General features: G+C 34.7%; 1 protein-coding gene across 3 annotated transcripts in view; it reads right to left on the bottom strand.

Moving 5' to 3' along the window:
- Positions 1 to 988: 988 nt before the first annotated feature.
- The window catches only part of KHDRBS2 (KH RNA binding domain containing, signal transduction associated 2), a 646,917-nt gene continuing 635,673 nt past the window's right edge, over positions 989 to 12,232 (bottom strand). Inside the window, exons 9-12 of one of the 3 annotated variants that reach the window (XR_016233950.1) lie at positions 10,767 to 10,940; positions 8,780 to 8,837; positions 2,485 to 2,614; positions 989 to 1,455 (exon numbers count right to left, since the gene is read on the bottom strand). Coding sequence is in view for 2 of the 3 variants with exons in the window: in XM_051855537.3 (XP_051711497.2) it covers positions 10,843 to 10,940 (98 nt within the window). In the remaining variant the exon portion in view is untranslated. Of the gene's footprint in view, positions 1,456 to 2,484; positions 2,615 to 8,779; positions 8,838 to 9,861; positions 10,941 to 12,232 lie in introns of those variants that run through there. The other 2 variants (XM_089333075.1, XM_051855537.3) reach the window with 2 other exon arrangements.

The following is a 12,232-nucleotide window of genomic DNA, read 5'->3' as shown; positions in this document are numbered from 1 at the left end:
TAGGTTGGTTCCAGGTCTTAGCTATTGTGAATTGAGCTGCAATAAACATTAGGCTGCAGACCTCTTTTTTGTTTGCCAATTTAAATTCCTTTGGGTAAATTCCAAGGAGTGGGATGGCTGGGTCGAACGGTAGGGTTATCTTCAGGTTTCTGAGGAATCTCCAGACTGACTTCCATAGTGGCTTGACCAGTTTGCATTCCCACCAACAGTGGGTTAGTGTCCCTTTTTCCCCACATCCTCGCCAGCATCTGTTGTTGGTAGATTTCTGCATGTGAGCCATTCTAACCGGGGTGAGGTGAAACCTCATTGTGGTTTTGATTTGCATTTCCCTGATTGCCAATGACCTTGAACATTTTTTCATGTGCCTGTTGGCCATTTGGATTTCCTCTTTTGAAAAATGTCTATTGAGGTCCTTGGCCCATCTCTTAAGTGGGTTGTTGGTTTTGTTTTTGTGGAGTTTCTTGATCTCTTTGTAGATTCTGGTTATTAACCCTTTGTCTGTTGCATAGTTTGCAAATATTTTTTCCCATTCTGTCGGTTGTCTTTTCACTCTCCTGACTGTTTCTTTTGCAGTACAGAAACTTCTCAATTTGATGCAATCCCAATAGTTGATTTTGGCTTTGACTGTCTGTGCCTCCCGGGTCTTTTCCAGAAATTCTTTGCCTGTGCCAATATCTTGAAGGGTTTCTCCAATGTTCTCTAGTAACTTGATGGTGTCAGGTCGTAGATTTAGGTCTTTAATCCATGTGGAGTGGATTTTTGTGTAAGGTGTAAGGTAGGGGTCTTGCTTCATGATTCTGCACGTGGAAATCCAATTTTCCCAGCACCATTTATTGAATAGACTGTCCTTGCTCCAGGAATTAGTTTTAGATCCTTGATCAAATATAAGTTGGCTGTAGATGTTTGGGTTGATTTCTGGTGTTTCAATTCTGTTCCATTGGTCTATCCATCTGTTTCTGTACCAGTACCATGTTGTTTTAATTACAACTGCCCTGTAGTATGTCCTGAAATCTGGTATTGTGATGCCTCCGGCGTTGTTTTTGTTGTACAAGATTGCTTTAGCTATTCGAGGTCTCTTGTGCCTCCATATAAATTTCAGCACCATTTTTTCCAGATCTGAGAAGAAGGTCTTCGGTATCTTGATTGGTATTGCATTGAATCTGTAAATTGCTTTTGGGAGAATGGACATTGGAGAACTCAGAGGGCTTCCATAGCCTTGGAAACTCATGACTGGAGCGTAGGGAGATTACTGATGCCATAGACAGGAGTGTCAATTGGTAAAGTCAACAACAGGAGTCACTGTGCACTTACTCCTCATGTAGGATCTCTATCCTTAATGTGCTGTACATTGAGATTTAATGCTATAACGAGTACTCAAACAATATATTTCACTTTGTGTTTCTATGGGGGTGCAAACTGTTGAAATCCTTACTTAATGCATACTAAACTGATCCTCTGTAAAAAAAAAAAAAAAAGAAATTATCAATTCCCAACTTGACTCTCACTGGGATTAAACATGACAATAGGTCTGCTCTGATTTCATCATCATTTAAAAAAATCATCTATTATTTTTCACTTTATGTTTCTGTGTGGGAGCAAACTGTTGAAATCCATACTTAATGTATACTAAGCTGATCTTCTGTATATTAAGATAATCGAAAATGAATCTTGATGTGAATGGAAGGGGAGAGGGAGTGGGAAAGGGGAGGGTTGTGGGTGGGAGGGACGGTATGGGGGGAAAGCCATTGTAGTCCATAAGTCGTACTTTGGAAATTTATATGCATTAAATAAAAGTTTAAAAAAAAAAAAAAAAAAAAAAATACCAAGAGAATTATTTAATGGTCCTTTCCTATGTCTGAGGGATCAAATCAACTTAAAACAAATTTTACTTACCACTAATCAATCTTTGATAGTCTGTTAGATATTTTCTGATAACCTGAATATAGCAAATATACAATAAAGTCTCATAGAGAACTTTTAATTCTTCTAACAGTTTATTATAGCTTATAATATATAATATGCCACACTTGTAGGAATTATAAGGTGAAGAAATGTATCTCTCAAACAATGATATGATTATAAAGCAGTGTGATAAAAGTAAACAAAGTATCTTGGGATTCATATATGTAACTGTTTTTTTTTTTTTAGTTATCTCTTTTAAAAGCCCAAATTTGAATTAACATACCTGTGGGAAGCTAGTGCAAAATTTTGTTCTTTATTCAACACTGGACCCAGAAAATTTCCAAAGTGATTAAAAGAAAAAGTGTAGAGAAAATGCTGTGGTCTGAGTTTAGTTGTGCTGAGATAGACACAGAAGTTGCATATGTATTACTATTAGTAGTACAATGCTCTGTATTTGCTGTGAAACAAAACCTTATTTTAAAGTTCTGAAGTTGCATTTCATGATGTTACACAATAGAAATTTATAGAGTTTTTAAAATTCTCAGGACATTGTATCTTTTTAAGGATCAATTGGTGGTCTACCTTTGGCTTTTCATGCTGTGACCTATTTCATCCCAGTACTTCTCTTGCACCACCAGTAGTCTTGCTATATTCCTTTTCTTTCCAAATACATTTCATTTCTTGTTTTCATGTTCATCTTCTTTTTAGTGTCCTATTATTAAATACAATAAAGCATGAAATATACAATAGTGTGTAATATCTGAAAGCACAAAAATAAGGGATGGAAAACTCCATTTTATTTTTGCTGTCAAACAGATTGGTATAAATCAACATAATATAGTGTTCTCTTTATATAAATAAGTAATCATGACTGTTTTTCTAGAAACATAATTTTCCAGTTTACTTTTATTTTTTGATATCTTATGTTATTTTATTATTTGGCTATCTAACCTCCATGAAGAAATTCTATATTTAGAATCACAGAGTTTCTATACTGTTTATATAGTTGGACAAATAAATATAGTCAGGTATAGCATATGCATATCAGGGTTATAGTACAAGACTCAATATCTTTTTTCTGTATGTCAGCATCTTTTTAAAGCCTTCTATTGTGAAATAATTCAAATGAAAATGTTGGAGGAATAAGAAATATTAACATGCTTTATGTACATTTGTTACTTAGTATTATATACTATTTGCTTTTTAAAAAATTTGAATTGGTTTACAAATTTCGTGTATTTCAAATATACAGATTTAGAAAGAGTTTACTTCCCACCCTCATCTCTCCCTCCTTCCTATGCTCCTAGCCTTCTTTCTCCTCTCTGTCCTATTCCCACTCTAAATTTACAAAGATCTATTTTCAGTTTACTTTATACTCATAAGATTAACCCTACACTAAGTAAAGTGTTCAACAAATAGTATGAAGGAAAAAAAAACACAATATCTTGATAAATATCAATTTAAATCATGCATAGTGTTAAGAAAATAAAGTAATTGTTAACCAAATCATTTAATACAATGATATATATTATGCACTCCATTAATATAAATACATTTTTCTTCACATTGCATTAAAAACAATTACATGAAATTAGTCAGTCTCATTTTCATGGTTAGCCCTATTTCTTTTCTTTTTTTTTTTTTTTTTTTACAGGCAGAGTGCACAGTGAGAGAGAAACAGAGAGAAAGGTCTTCCTTTACCGTTGGTTCATCCCTCAATGGCCGCTGCGGCGGATGCGCTGCGGCTGGTGCGCCGCGCTGATCCAAAGCCAGGAGCCAGGTGCTTCTCCTGGTCTCCCATGCGGGTGCAGGGCCCAAGCACCTGGGCCATCCTCCACTGCGCTCCCAGGCCACAGCAGAAAGCTGGACTGGAAAAGGAGGAACCAGGACTAGAACCAGCAACCATATGGGATGCCAGCGCTGCAGTTGGAGGATTAGCCCATTGAGCCACGGCGCCAGCCAGCCCTATTTCAATGTAAATAAATATTAAACAATAAGTTACTTTATATTTTTGAAATGGCAGCAGGAAAGTTTAAAGAAACAGTTTAAAATTTCAATATTACTCCATTATGAAGATTATTTTTAAGCAATTGGAATTTATAATCTTCCCTGTTTAAAGGCATTTACAACTGTCTTCATTCCATTCACAGATTTTATGCACTGCTCTTAGTGAATTCCATAAATTAATTTATTCCTAATTTAAATTTTATATTTTGAAATAATTAGGGAATTTAGCAAAATTAGAGATGTTTGCTTACTTATTGCAACCCATTATACTCTTATTTTATAGAAGAGAGATCATGATGTTGTGATCAGTAGTTTAACAGTGTGTCATTTCTCTGTTTTCATTAAATGTTGATTAATATCTTTTGTTTTAATGAACATGTACTGGTTTCATAATTAACCCAAAAATGTTTCTCAATGTAGAGACTAGATTGAATATATTAGTCATTGCTTCCTTCTTCACAACCATCAATTTTATTCCTGTCTGTCTGTCTGTCTCTCTCTCTCTCCCCTCACTTCCCCATGTCTTGTTGGGAAAGTTAAACAAGATATGGGGAAGGGGGGAGTCCAGTGGTATCAGAAAATTTGAAAAATGTCCTGATATCAAAACAGGCAGACTATGAAGTTCAAAGATAGGAAATGTGGCATATGTGTGTGAGTGTGGACAGAGAATGAGACAGAGAAGGGACCAAGTCACGCTGAGTGGCAAAGGTGACGGGAAACCTGTGTGTAATGGTAAGACTTGCCTCCAGAGAGGCTTCACGAAGAGAATGCAAGTGTCTAAAGTTTCTCTCACTGTAACGTATGAAACACTGTTGCAGAGAGACTAAAATTGTTGTTCAGTAACCAGTTGCTGATTTAAAATGGTTCATTCTGTATTTTGTTGTGCATAGAAAGATAAGCAGCTGTTCTTGAGGCATCCAGTGGTGTGTGAGTAGGACAACTTCTCTGCTTTTTTTCTGTCTCTCATAATAAAATGGAAGAGACTGAAATGTAAAACAACATATCAAATAACTGGCCTTTTCTCCCTTACTCTAAGTAATCTTTTGGGTATCAATTAATATATTCTATATAAAGAGATTAGAAAATTAATCTTCATGTTGGATATGGGAGACTGGTGCCTGTTAGTCAAGAAAAACAGCGATTTTTATTATTGACTCAGATACTTAGGGAGAAACTACAATGTCCAGATAAATGTTACACATTATGCTGGCAACAGGAAATACTTTTTTAAAAAATTGCTTAACATGGAATGGTACCTTCTCTATGTTCTTAACACAGGACTGCATGGTATATACAAAGATATAAACTTGAAATAGACCCTTATTCTTTTAATCAGAGTTTTGACTTACGGATTGAAGAACACAAGCCTGAAATTGCTTTCATACTTACTTAATCATGTGTTTTTAAATGTCAAAACAGAAGTTAGATTATAAATGGATTCATTTGTTTTACAAAAGACTGTGGTCATGCTTTGTGAAATATGTCAGATTCTTTTATCTATATTTTTCTATGATGGAAGCAGAACTTTTGAAGAGAGATTAAAGTAGAGTTTCAAGTTAAATATTTTATCATAATGTTTTAAGTCACTGTTCATTACAGTGATAAAGAATGGAAATTATGTAAGAGTATCTGAGATATTAGATTTTCTTTCCAAATCAAACTTGGGCAAATTTTGAAATCCATATAGACTTTTGGAAAATGGTTGGGGTATCAAACTTTGGTTTAAATATAGCCTTTCCTACATCTTACTATCGTGACATTACTTCTGTAAAATGAGGTTAATTATACCTTTCTTGCATATGTTTTTTAAGGATTGCAGATACCTTTTATTAGTTTTTATGTGGAATTTCAGGTACATTTCCTGCATGTATGCTTAAAAAACAGAAGGTTCCACTAGTATTTTTATTATGAACATTAATGCTGTATCTTCATACCAAATGTAAATCATGTAATCAGTTTTTTTTTTCTTTATTTATTTGAAAGGAAGAGTTATAGACAGTGAGAAAGAGAGACAGAGAGAAAGGTCTTCCTTCCGTTGGGTCACCCCCCAAATGGCTGCTATGGCCAGTGCTGCGCCAGGAGCCAGGAGCTTCTTCCTGGTCTCCCATGCGGGTGCAGGGGCCCAAGCACTTGGGCCATCTTCCACTGCCTTCCCGGTCCACAGCAGAGAGCTGGACTGGAAGAGGAGCAACCTGCACTAGAACTGGTGCCCATATGGGATGCTGGCGCCACAGGCAGAGGATTAACCAAGTGAGCCACGGCACCGGCCATATCATGTAATCAGTTTTATAAAGTAAAATATAATTGAATATTTTCCATCATTTACTATATTTTTTTATTGTTTTCCACAGTTAAAAAAAATTTTCCACTGAACCATCAAAGTGGCAAATTGTCTAATATTCTGTTCCCGGCTTCTTGATTCTGAAACATGATACTGGATATGTATGCAACTCAGATTACAGATCCCTGCTTTTTATTCTCATTAAAAACAAAGTCTACACATTTCTTACATGAATGAACACACATACATATGCAGAGAGAGAGAATGCTGTAGAAAAGTTTTCATTTCTAAAGGACATATGTGATTTCCAAAATTCCAGCAAACATGAGTATACTACTAAGTGAAGAACTCAAAGAACAAGAATAATATTTTAATAATAAATTTCAAAAAATCATTTCCTTTGAAAGAATTGCTGAGAACTTGTCATATGTTATTAGGCCAACTTCATTTAAAAACTGCCAGTGCTTCAATTATTATTAAGCCTTTAATATACCAGAAGTTAACATCATTTAAATATTACAAATAAGACATAAAAGCACTATTTGATTTATTAAATAACATCAAATCAATTCTGTTTTAATCATACTTGAGTATAGTGAAACTTTTTGATGGACAAACATAGATAGGCATAAAAACTTTCTAACTTACTACTATTATTATTACTACTTTAAATACTTTTTTTTAGTGCCCAAGCTTATTCCTGTTTGTGTTTTATTGAGTTTACGGTCACAGTGTTATCTTAAAGAATGAATGAAGCATGCATACAGAATACTTCAAAATACACTTAAAATGGACTGTAATTTAAAAAGCTTAATCTGCCATGAGAGTTTGTATAGCTAGCAAAAGGTGGATAGCATAAGGTGGACGTGCCATTGTCTGGGGAGCCATCAGTTTAAGTTTCCTGGTACTGACAAAAGGGGCCATCCCATGTGCACGTGCTTCACTTAGGAACACTTGGTTTTTATTGATAGGACACTAATTTCGAGAAATTCTCATTCCCTGTTCATAGACAAACATACTATATTCATTTCTGATTATGTTAGGTGTCAAATTATGCTGTAAATGACTGTGCTGTGTATGTATAATTATGTCTTTCTATACATCAACTTGATTTCAGATTTAGATCCTCATTCTGTTAGGTGGATAAAAACGATTTTTCCCATTCTGTGTTTCCTGGACTGAATTTGAGTTCTGTGGGTTTTAATGTAAAGGAGCAGCTGGTTTCCTTACCTCTTCACGTTGCAGCTGCTGACCAATCTGCAGCCTGCTCAGCTCATCTTGTGGCTGTGCTGCTGCACCCTCCATGCCTTGCCGAAGAGGGTTTGTTTTTGTATGACTCTGCCACACCCGCTTCTTGCTTCCCAACATGGAGAAACAGGCAGCCACTTCTCCCCGAAGGCACCTGACTCGCATAGGTGTGGGGAGCTCTGCTGAACTTGCTGCCTTCCAGGGGTCCCCTTGAGACCGTGTCCTCTTTGAGTTCCAAACTTGTGTGAGCCCCTTACAGAATAATTGGCATGGTGTACAGAACCCAAATTTAAAGGCCACACTAATATCTTACACTGATATTTTAAATGACTGATACCTCTTCTCAATCTGGACAGTCTTTCTTTCGTAGATGTACAGAGCATCACACTTAGTGATAACTGGGGCCTGTCTCGAACCTGCCTTTCCAGACTTCGTTTTTATTTTGTGTCTTCATGGAAATGGCCCACAAGGCTCACTGACCTATTGTTTTTCTCTCAAACTTCGCACTTTGCCAGCTCTGCAAATGCAGGCAGCAACTTCCTTTCTCCAGGACACACTCCCTTCCTCACTGGCGAGTTAACTAATTCCGTTTCAGTCCACTGTAATGGCTCTAATCCCTGCCAGAAGGAGCTGCAGACGCTTCCAGACCTCTTCTGGCACTTCTTCAGTGTCAGCGTGTGGATATTGTTGGAAAAAGAAAAAAAGAGAAGTAGACCCAGAACATGAAAACTTGGGTTTAAAACCCTATTTCCAACACCGTTCCAGGTCATTTCAGTTCTCCGTGGTTAGCCTGTGGACTCCGTAACTGTCCTTTGCCTTGTTTTCAGTCTGAGATTCTCGGTTAAGGTTTCTGAACTCTGCAGAGATCAAGTCTCAATTTGCAATAGTGCAGTATACTCAGTAAGATTTTGTTTTTACCATTATGGAACGGCAGATGACAAAAAAAAAAAAAAAGTATTGATCAATCCAGTGAGATTATGAGGAAAAAATGTAGTGTTTAGGTATTGATAGGGAGCAGGCAATTCTACAGGATAGCCTGTCCCTTTTATTGTACCCAATGATTATGATTTACTTCTCTTAAATCTGCAGAGTGAAAGTTTTCATACCCTTTGTACAATTGACTTTTCCTTTGACAGGATTCTGAATAAACTAACATGCTTGTCATGTAAATATCTTATTTTAAAGAAGGTAAAAATAACTCAGTTCTTGACAATCAAAGTATTTGCGTATTTCAACTAGCAGCACTTGGTATTTTAGCTCACTACTGTACCTTCATATTACATCATATTTTAATGTTGGTGAAGATTATCTATGTATTTCAAAGACAAAACTTAAAATTACCTCCAGGTTTCTTAGCCAATCACATCTGGTATTCAATGTGTTCTTTACTCATGGGTACCTAGAATGGGGAGAAAGAATAGAAAAAGAAAATTCAATATAACTCAAAAGCACTTTATGAAAGGCAAATATGTACAATATAAATTGATGACAGACACACACTTCATAAAACTATTAGCATGCAACTCCAGCTGCGAAAACTGAACAGCAATATGCCTAAGCTGGTTAGCAGCAAAAAAGTAAACCAATACATCGACAAAAAGCCACCATAAACAAAAAAACTGTATTTAAAATATTAACAGTTTTGGCATTCATTCCTACCATCAAGTTTTTCACTTTCTTTTTTTTTCCATCAAAATTTAGCTTACGTTTGATGTTAGCAAGAGTTGCATTACTATTATTGTTAATTTTAGTTCTGTTTATTACCTTGAGGGTTATATATTGTAAAATAATTTTGATGCCTCTAGTTAATGTTAATTAGTTGTTTTAAAAGCCTATAGACCTATTTGTTATGTTTTTGTAGGTTTACTTTTTTAACTATCAGGAACTTAATAACTGAGAATATTTAACATTACTGTTACATAGGCAAAATTACAGAGTTACTATTAGTGTTACCTGTTTAACGTTTAGTCATCCTTTGAGTCCTGCGACATATTTCCTTAATAATCATCAGCCATCAAGTCTGATAGTCTCAAAAGAAATATCAGCCCTCTAAACTGCCTTCAAGGGCGGTGATATTTAGCACTGAAAATTACAAATAAAGTTTTTGAGGTTGAATAGCAACAACTAGCCAGTGACACTGATGATTTGTTTGTCAAAACAAATTGTTATAAACTACGCAAATGAAGTCCACGCACTCTTTTGAGTGAAAACAATAAAGTGAATCTACGCAATGCTTACATGTTGGATGGGATATTTAATGTGCGGGGAAACTCAAAGGTTGAAGAACTAGGCATTTAGACAGTGGTAAGTGGTAATCTTACCTCTTTATACTCCATTACTCTTTCTCAGGAGAGACAGGCTAATGCAAACAAGTCAATCAGAATTTGTGTTTAGCAAGATAAAGCTTAGAGGATAGTTTAAAATCCATTTATTATTCTAAATCCATTTTTTCCATTAACATGTTATACATTAGTGTTTACTAACCATGATTCATGTAACAGTTTAGTTTGTTAACTTTTAAATTATTTAACAACCATAAGTTATTAATACATTTTTAAGTATTACACAAATATCTTAAAACAGGCTTGGGTTCATTTTTGTAATTTTTAAATAGAAAACATTTTAGGCATCTCTTGAAGAAGAAATAAAGCAGGCATTTAAAGCTAGAAAACAAGTAATTACAAATTTAGTTTTTACAAAAGTTTTCAGCTTTATTGACAAATTATGGCAAACATATTTGACAAATTGTGGTTTCCTATTTAGAGAATCTTACACATGGAACTTTATGTGTTTTTTTTTTCTTTTTTAACAAATACAGGTTAAAACACTGAACAAATTCAGTTAGCTACATACATACAGTAGCTGCTTGATTTCAACCCCATTAAAACAGCATTTAAAATTAAATTTACAAACTTAATATCGAACATCTTCATCTAACTAACAGATATTAAAAGACAGGTTAAAACATCTTATCTACAACTTTATTATCAGCTAGTTCAAAAATCGTATTACAGTCTTTTAGCAACCCTAAATAAAGCTTCTGCTAATTGGTTGAGACTCAATGTCTGTTAACAGATTCATGCTCTTTCTTAAAAAAAAATAAAAAAGGAAAAAATTACATACAACAATGAAAAACAACCAAGAGAATATCTTCCTACTGACGAGTTTATAGACTATGCTTGCCAATATCTTTTTCAGTCCATTTTGTAAAATAATACTAGTGTCAATGTCACGCCAACAGTATAGAGGGAAATACAAGAAATATATGAGGGCAATCATGAGCAGTTATCCCTAGAATAGAAAAAACAAACAAAAAAAAGACTATTACTTGTCTTGTTGCTGTTTGTGTGAAGACCACAGGCTATGAATTGTCTTTGAGGTGAGGTCACAGTTGAGGAGGACCTTCAATATCTACCGTAGGGGTGTTCCCTGTATCCCCCTCTGGCTGACCTTGGAGGTGGAGCCTTCAAGCTGGGGCGGGTGGTGGCCCATTCTTCTGGTGCTATGAATAAGAGAAAGCAACATTCACATAATTTCAAAGTTATCAAGAGCTGTCATTTAAGACACAATAGTCAACTGAGAAAAAGAGTAAAAGATCTCAATGCTAAAAGCAAAACTTTTACTACATTTTCAAGTGGTCAGGTCATCAAAAAAGTGTGTAGGTGTCTGTGTGTCTCTCCCTCTGTGTATAAAATGCAACCACTTGGAAATAAGTTTACAGGGAATTTTACTTGTTGAATTCTTTATTTAGTGGAGGATTCAGCTTGTGGTAATTAAGTAAATTGAGAGTATATCAAAAGAGAGTATATCAAAAATTAAAAGAAAAATAAGGAAGAGTGAGGGAGGGGGCCTGGAAATTATAAAATTCTTAAAAATGGATATGAGAAATAAATGAAATCTGTTCCATTTACATAAATGGATAAAAAAGAACACTTCTAAATATGTTAAATAGAAAGTTAATGTCTAAACTGCTCATTTATTGTGTGTTAGATTTAAATGCTACAAAACAAAGAGGAGTATCAGTATAAAACATTTCTAACTTAATCCTTTTATATAGACTTCTAAAAGAAATTGAAATAATAAATAAAAGCTTTTTAGCTCTTGATTTATTTGAAAATCACTTGAAATTATAAACTAAAATGAAAACTAAATTGGTCCCTGAATAACTAATGTGTTTCATTGTCTCCAAAACAACTGATCAGAAAACTACTGGGTGGGAACCAAGGGTTGTTTTTTTTTCAAATGCTTCCCAGGGAGATTCTTAAGTGATTTTGAGATCCTTTGTGCTAAAATGTGCTATAAAGATCTAGTGAGAAATAAGCAGGTTAAGGGTCAGAGAAACTTTTAAATAGCAAAATCAGTAAAAAAAAAAAAAAATCCCCATATTAGTTTTTCCCAAAGATCAGAAAACAAAGTGATATGAAAATAGGATATAAAGAAATAGAATATAGAATATAAAGAAAGAATCCTCATTTCTCTGTTAATCAGATTTCTATTAACCATAATATTTTGGAATCTAACCAAAAAACATGAAACAAATCACAAAACTTTTAAATACTATAAAGAATAGCTATTGCAAAGTCAATTCCTTTCTTCAAAGGGTATTAATACTGTGTTTATAGTGACATTTCATGTAGTTACAGTAACCAGATTATACAGGTCTTTCATTCTGAATCCAGTTCTTAACAGAGAATAGATTTCATGCCCGGGTCTATAATGGAAGGAGGTATGGACATAAGGAAGGAGATTACTAGGAGGAGATATATTGCATTGGTAACTGACATAAAGTTGGAA

Source organism: Oryctolagus cuniculus, chromosome 5, assembly GCF_051225735.1.
Source record: "Oryctolagus cuniculus isolate XC-2025 breed Fujian yellow rabbit chromosome 5, ASM5122573v1, whole genome shotgun sequence".
Classification (NCBI taxonomy): domain Eukaryota; kingdom Metazoa; phylum Chordata; class Mammalia; order Lagomorpha; family Leporidae; genus Oryctolagus; species Oryctolagus cuniculus.
Note: the sequence above shows the minus strand (reverse complement) of the source record. Positions and strands in the feature narration are given on the sequence as shown.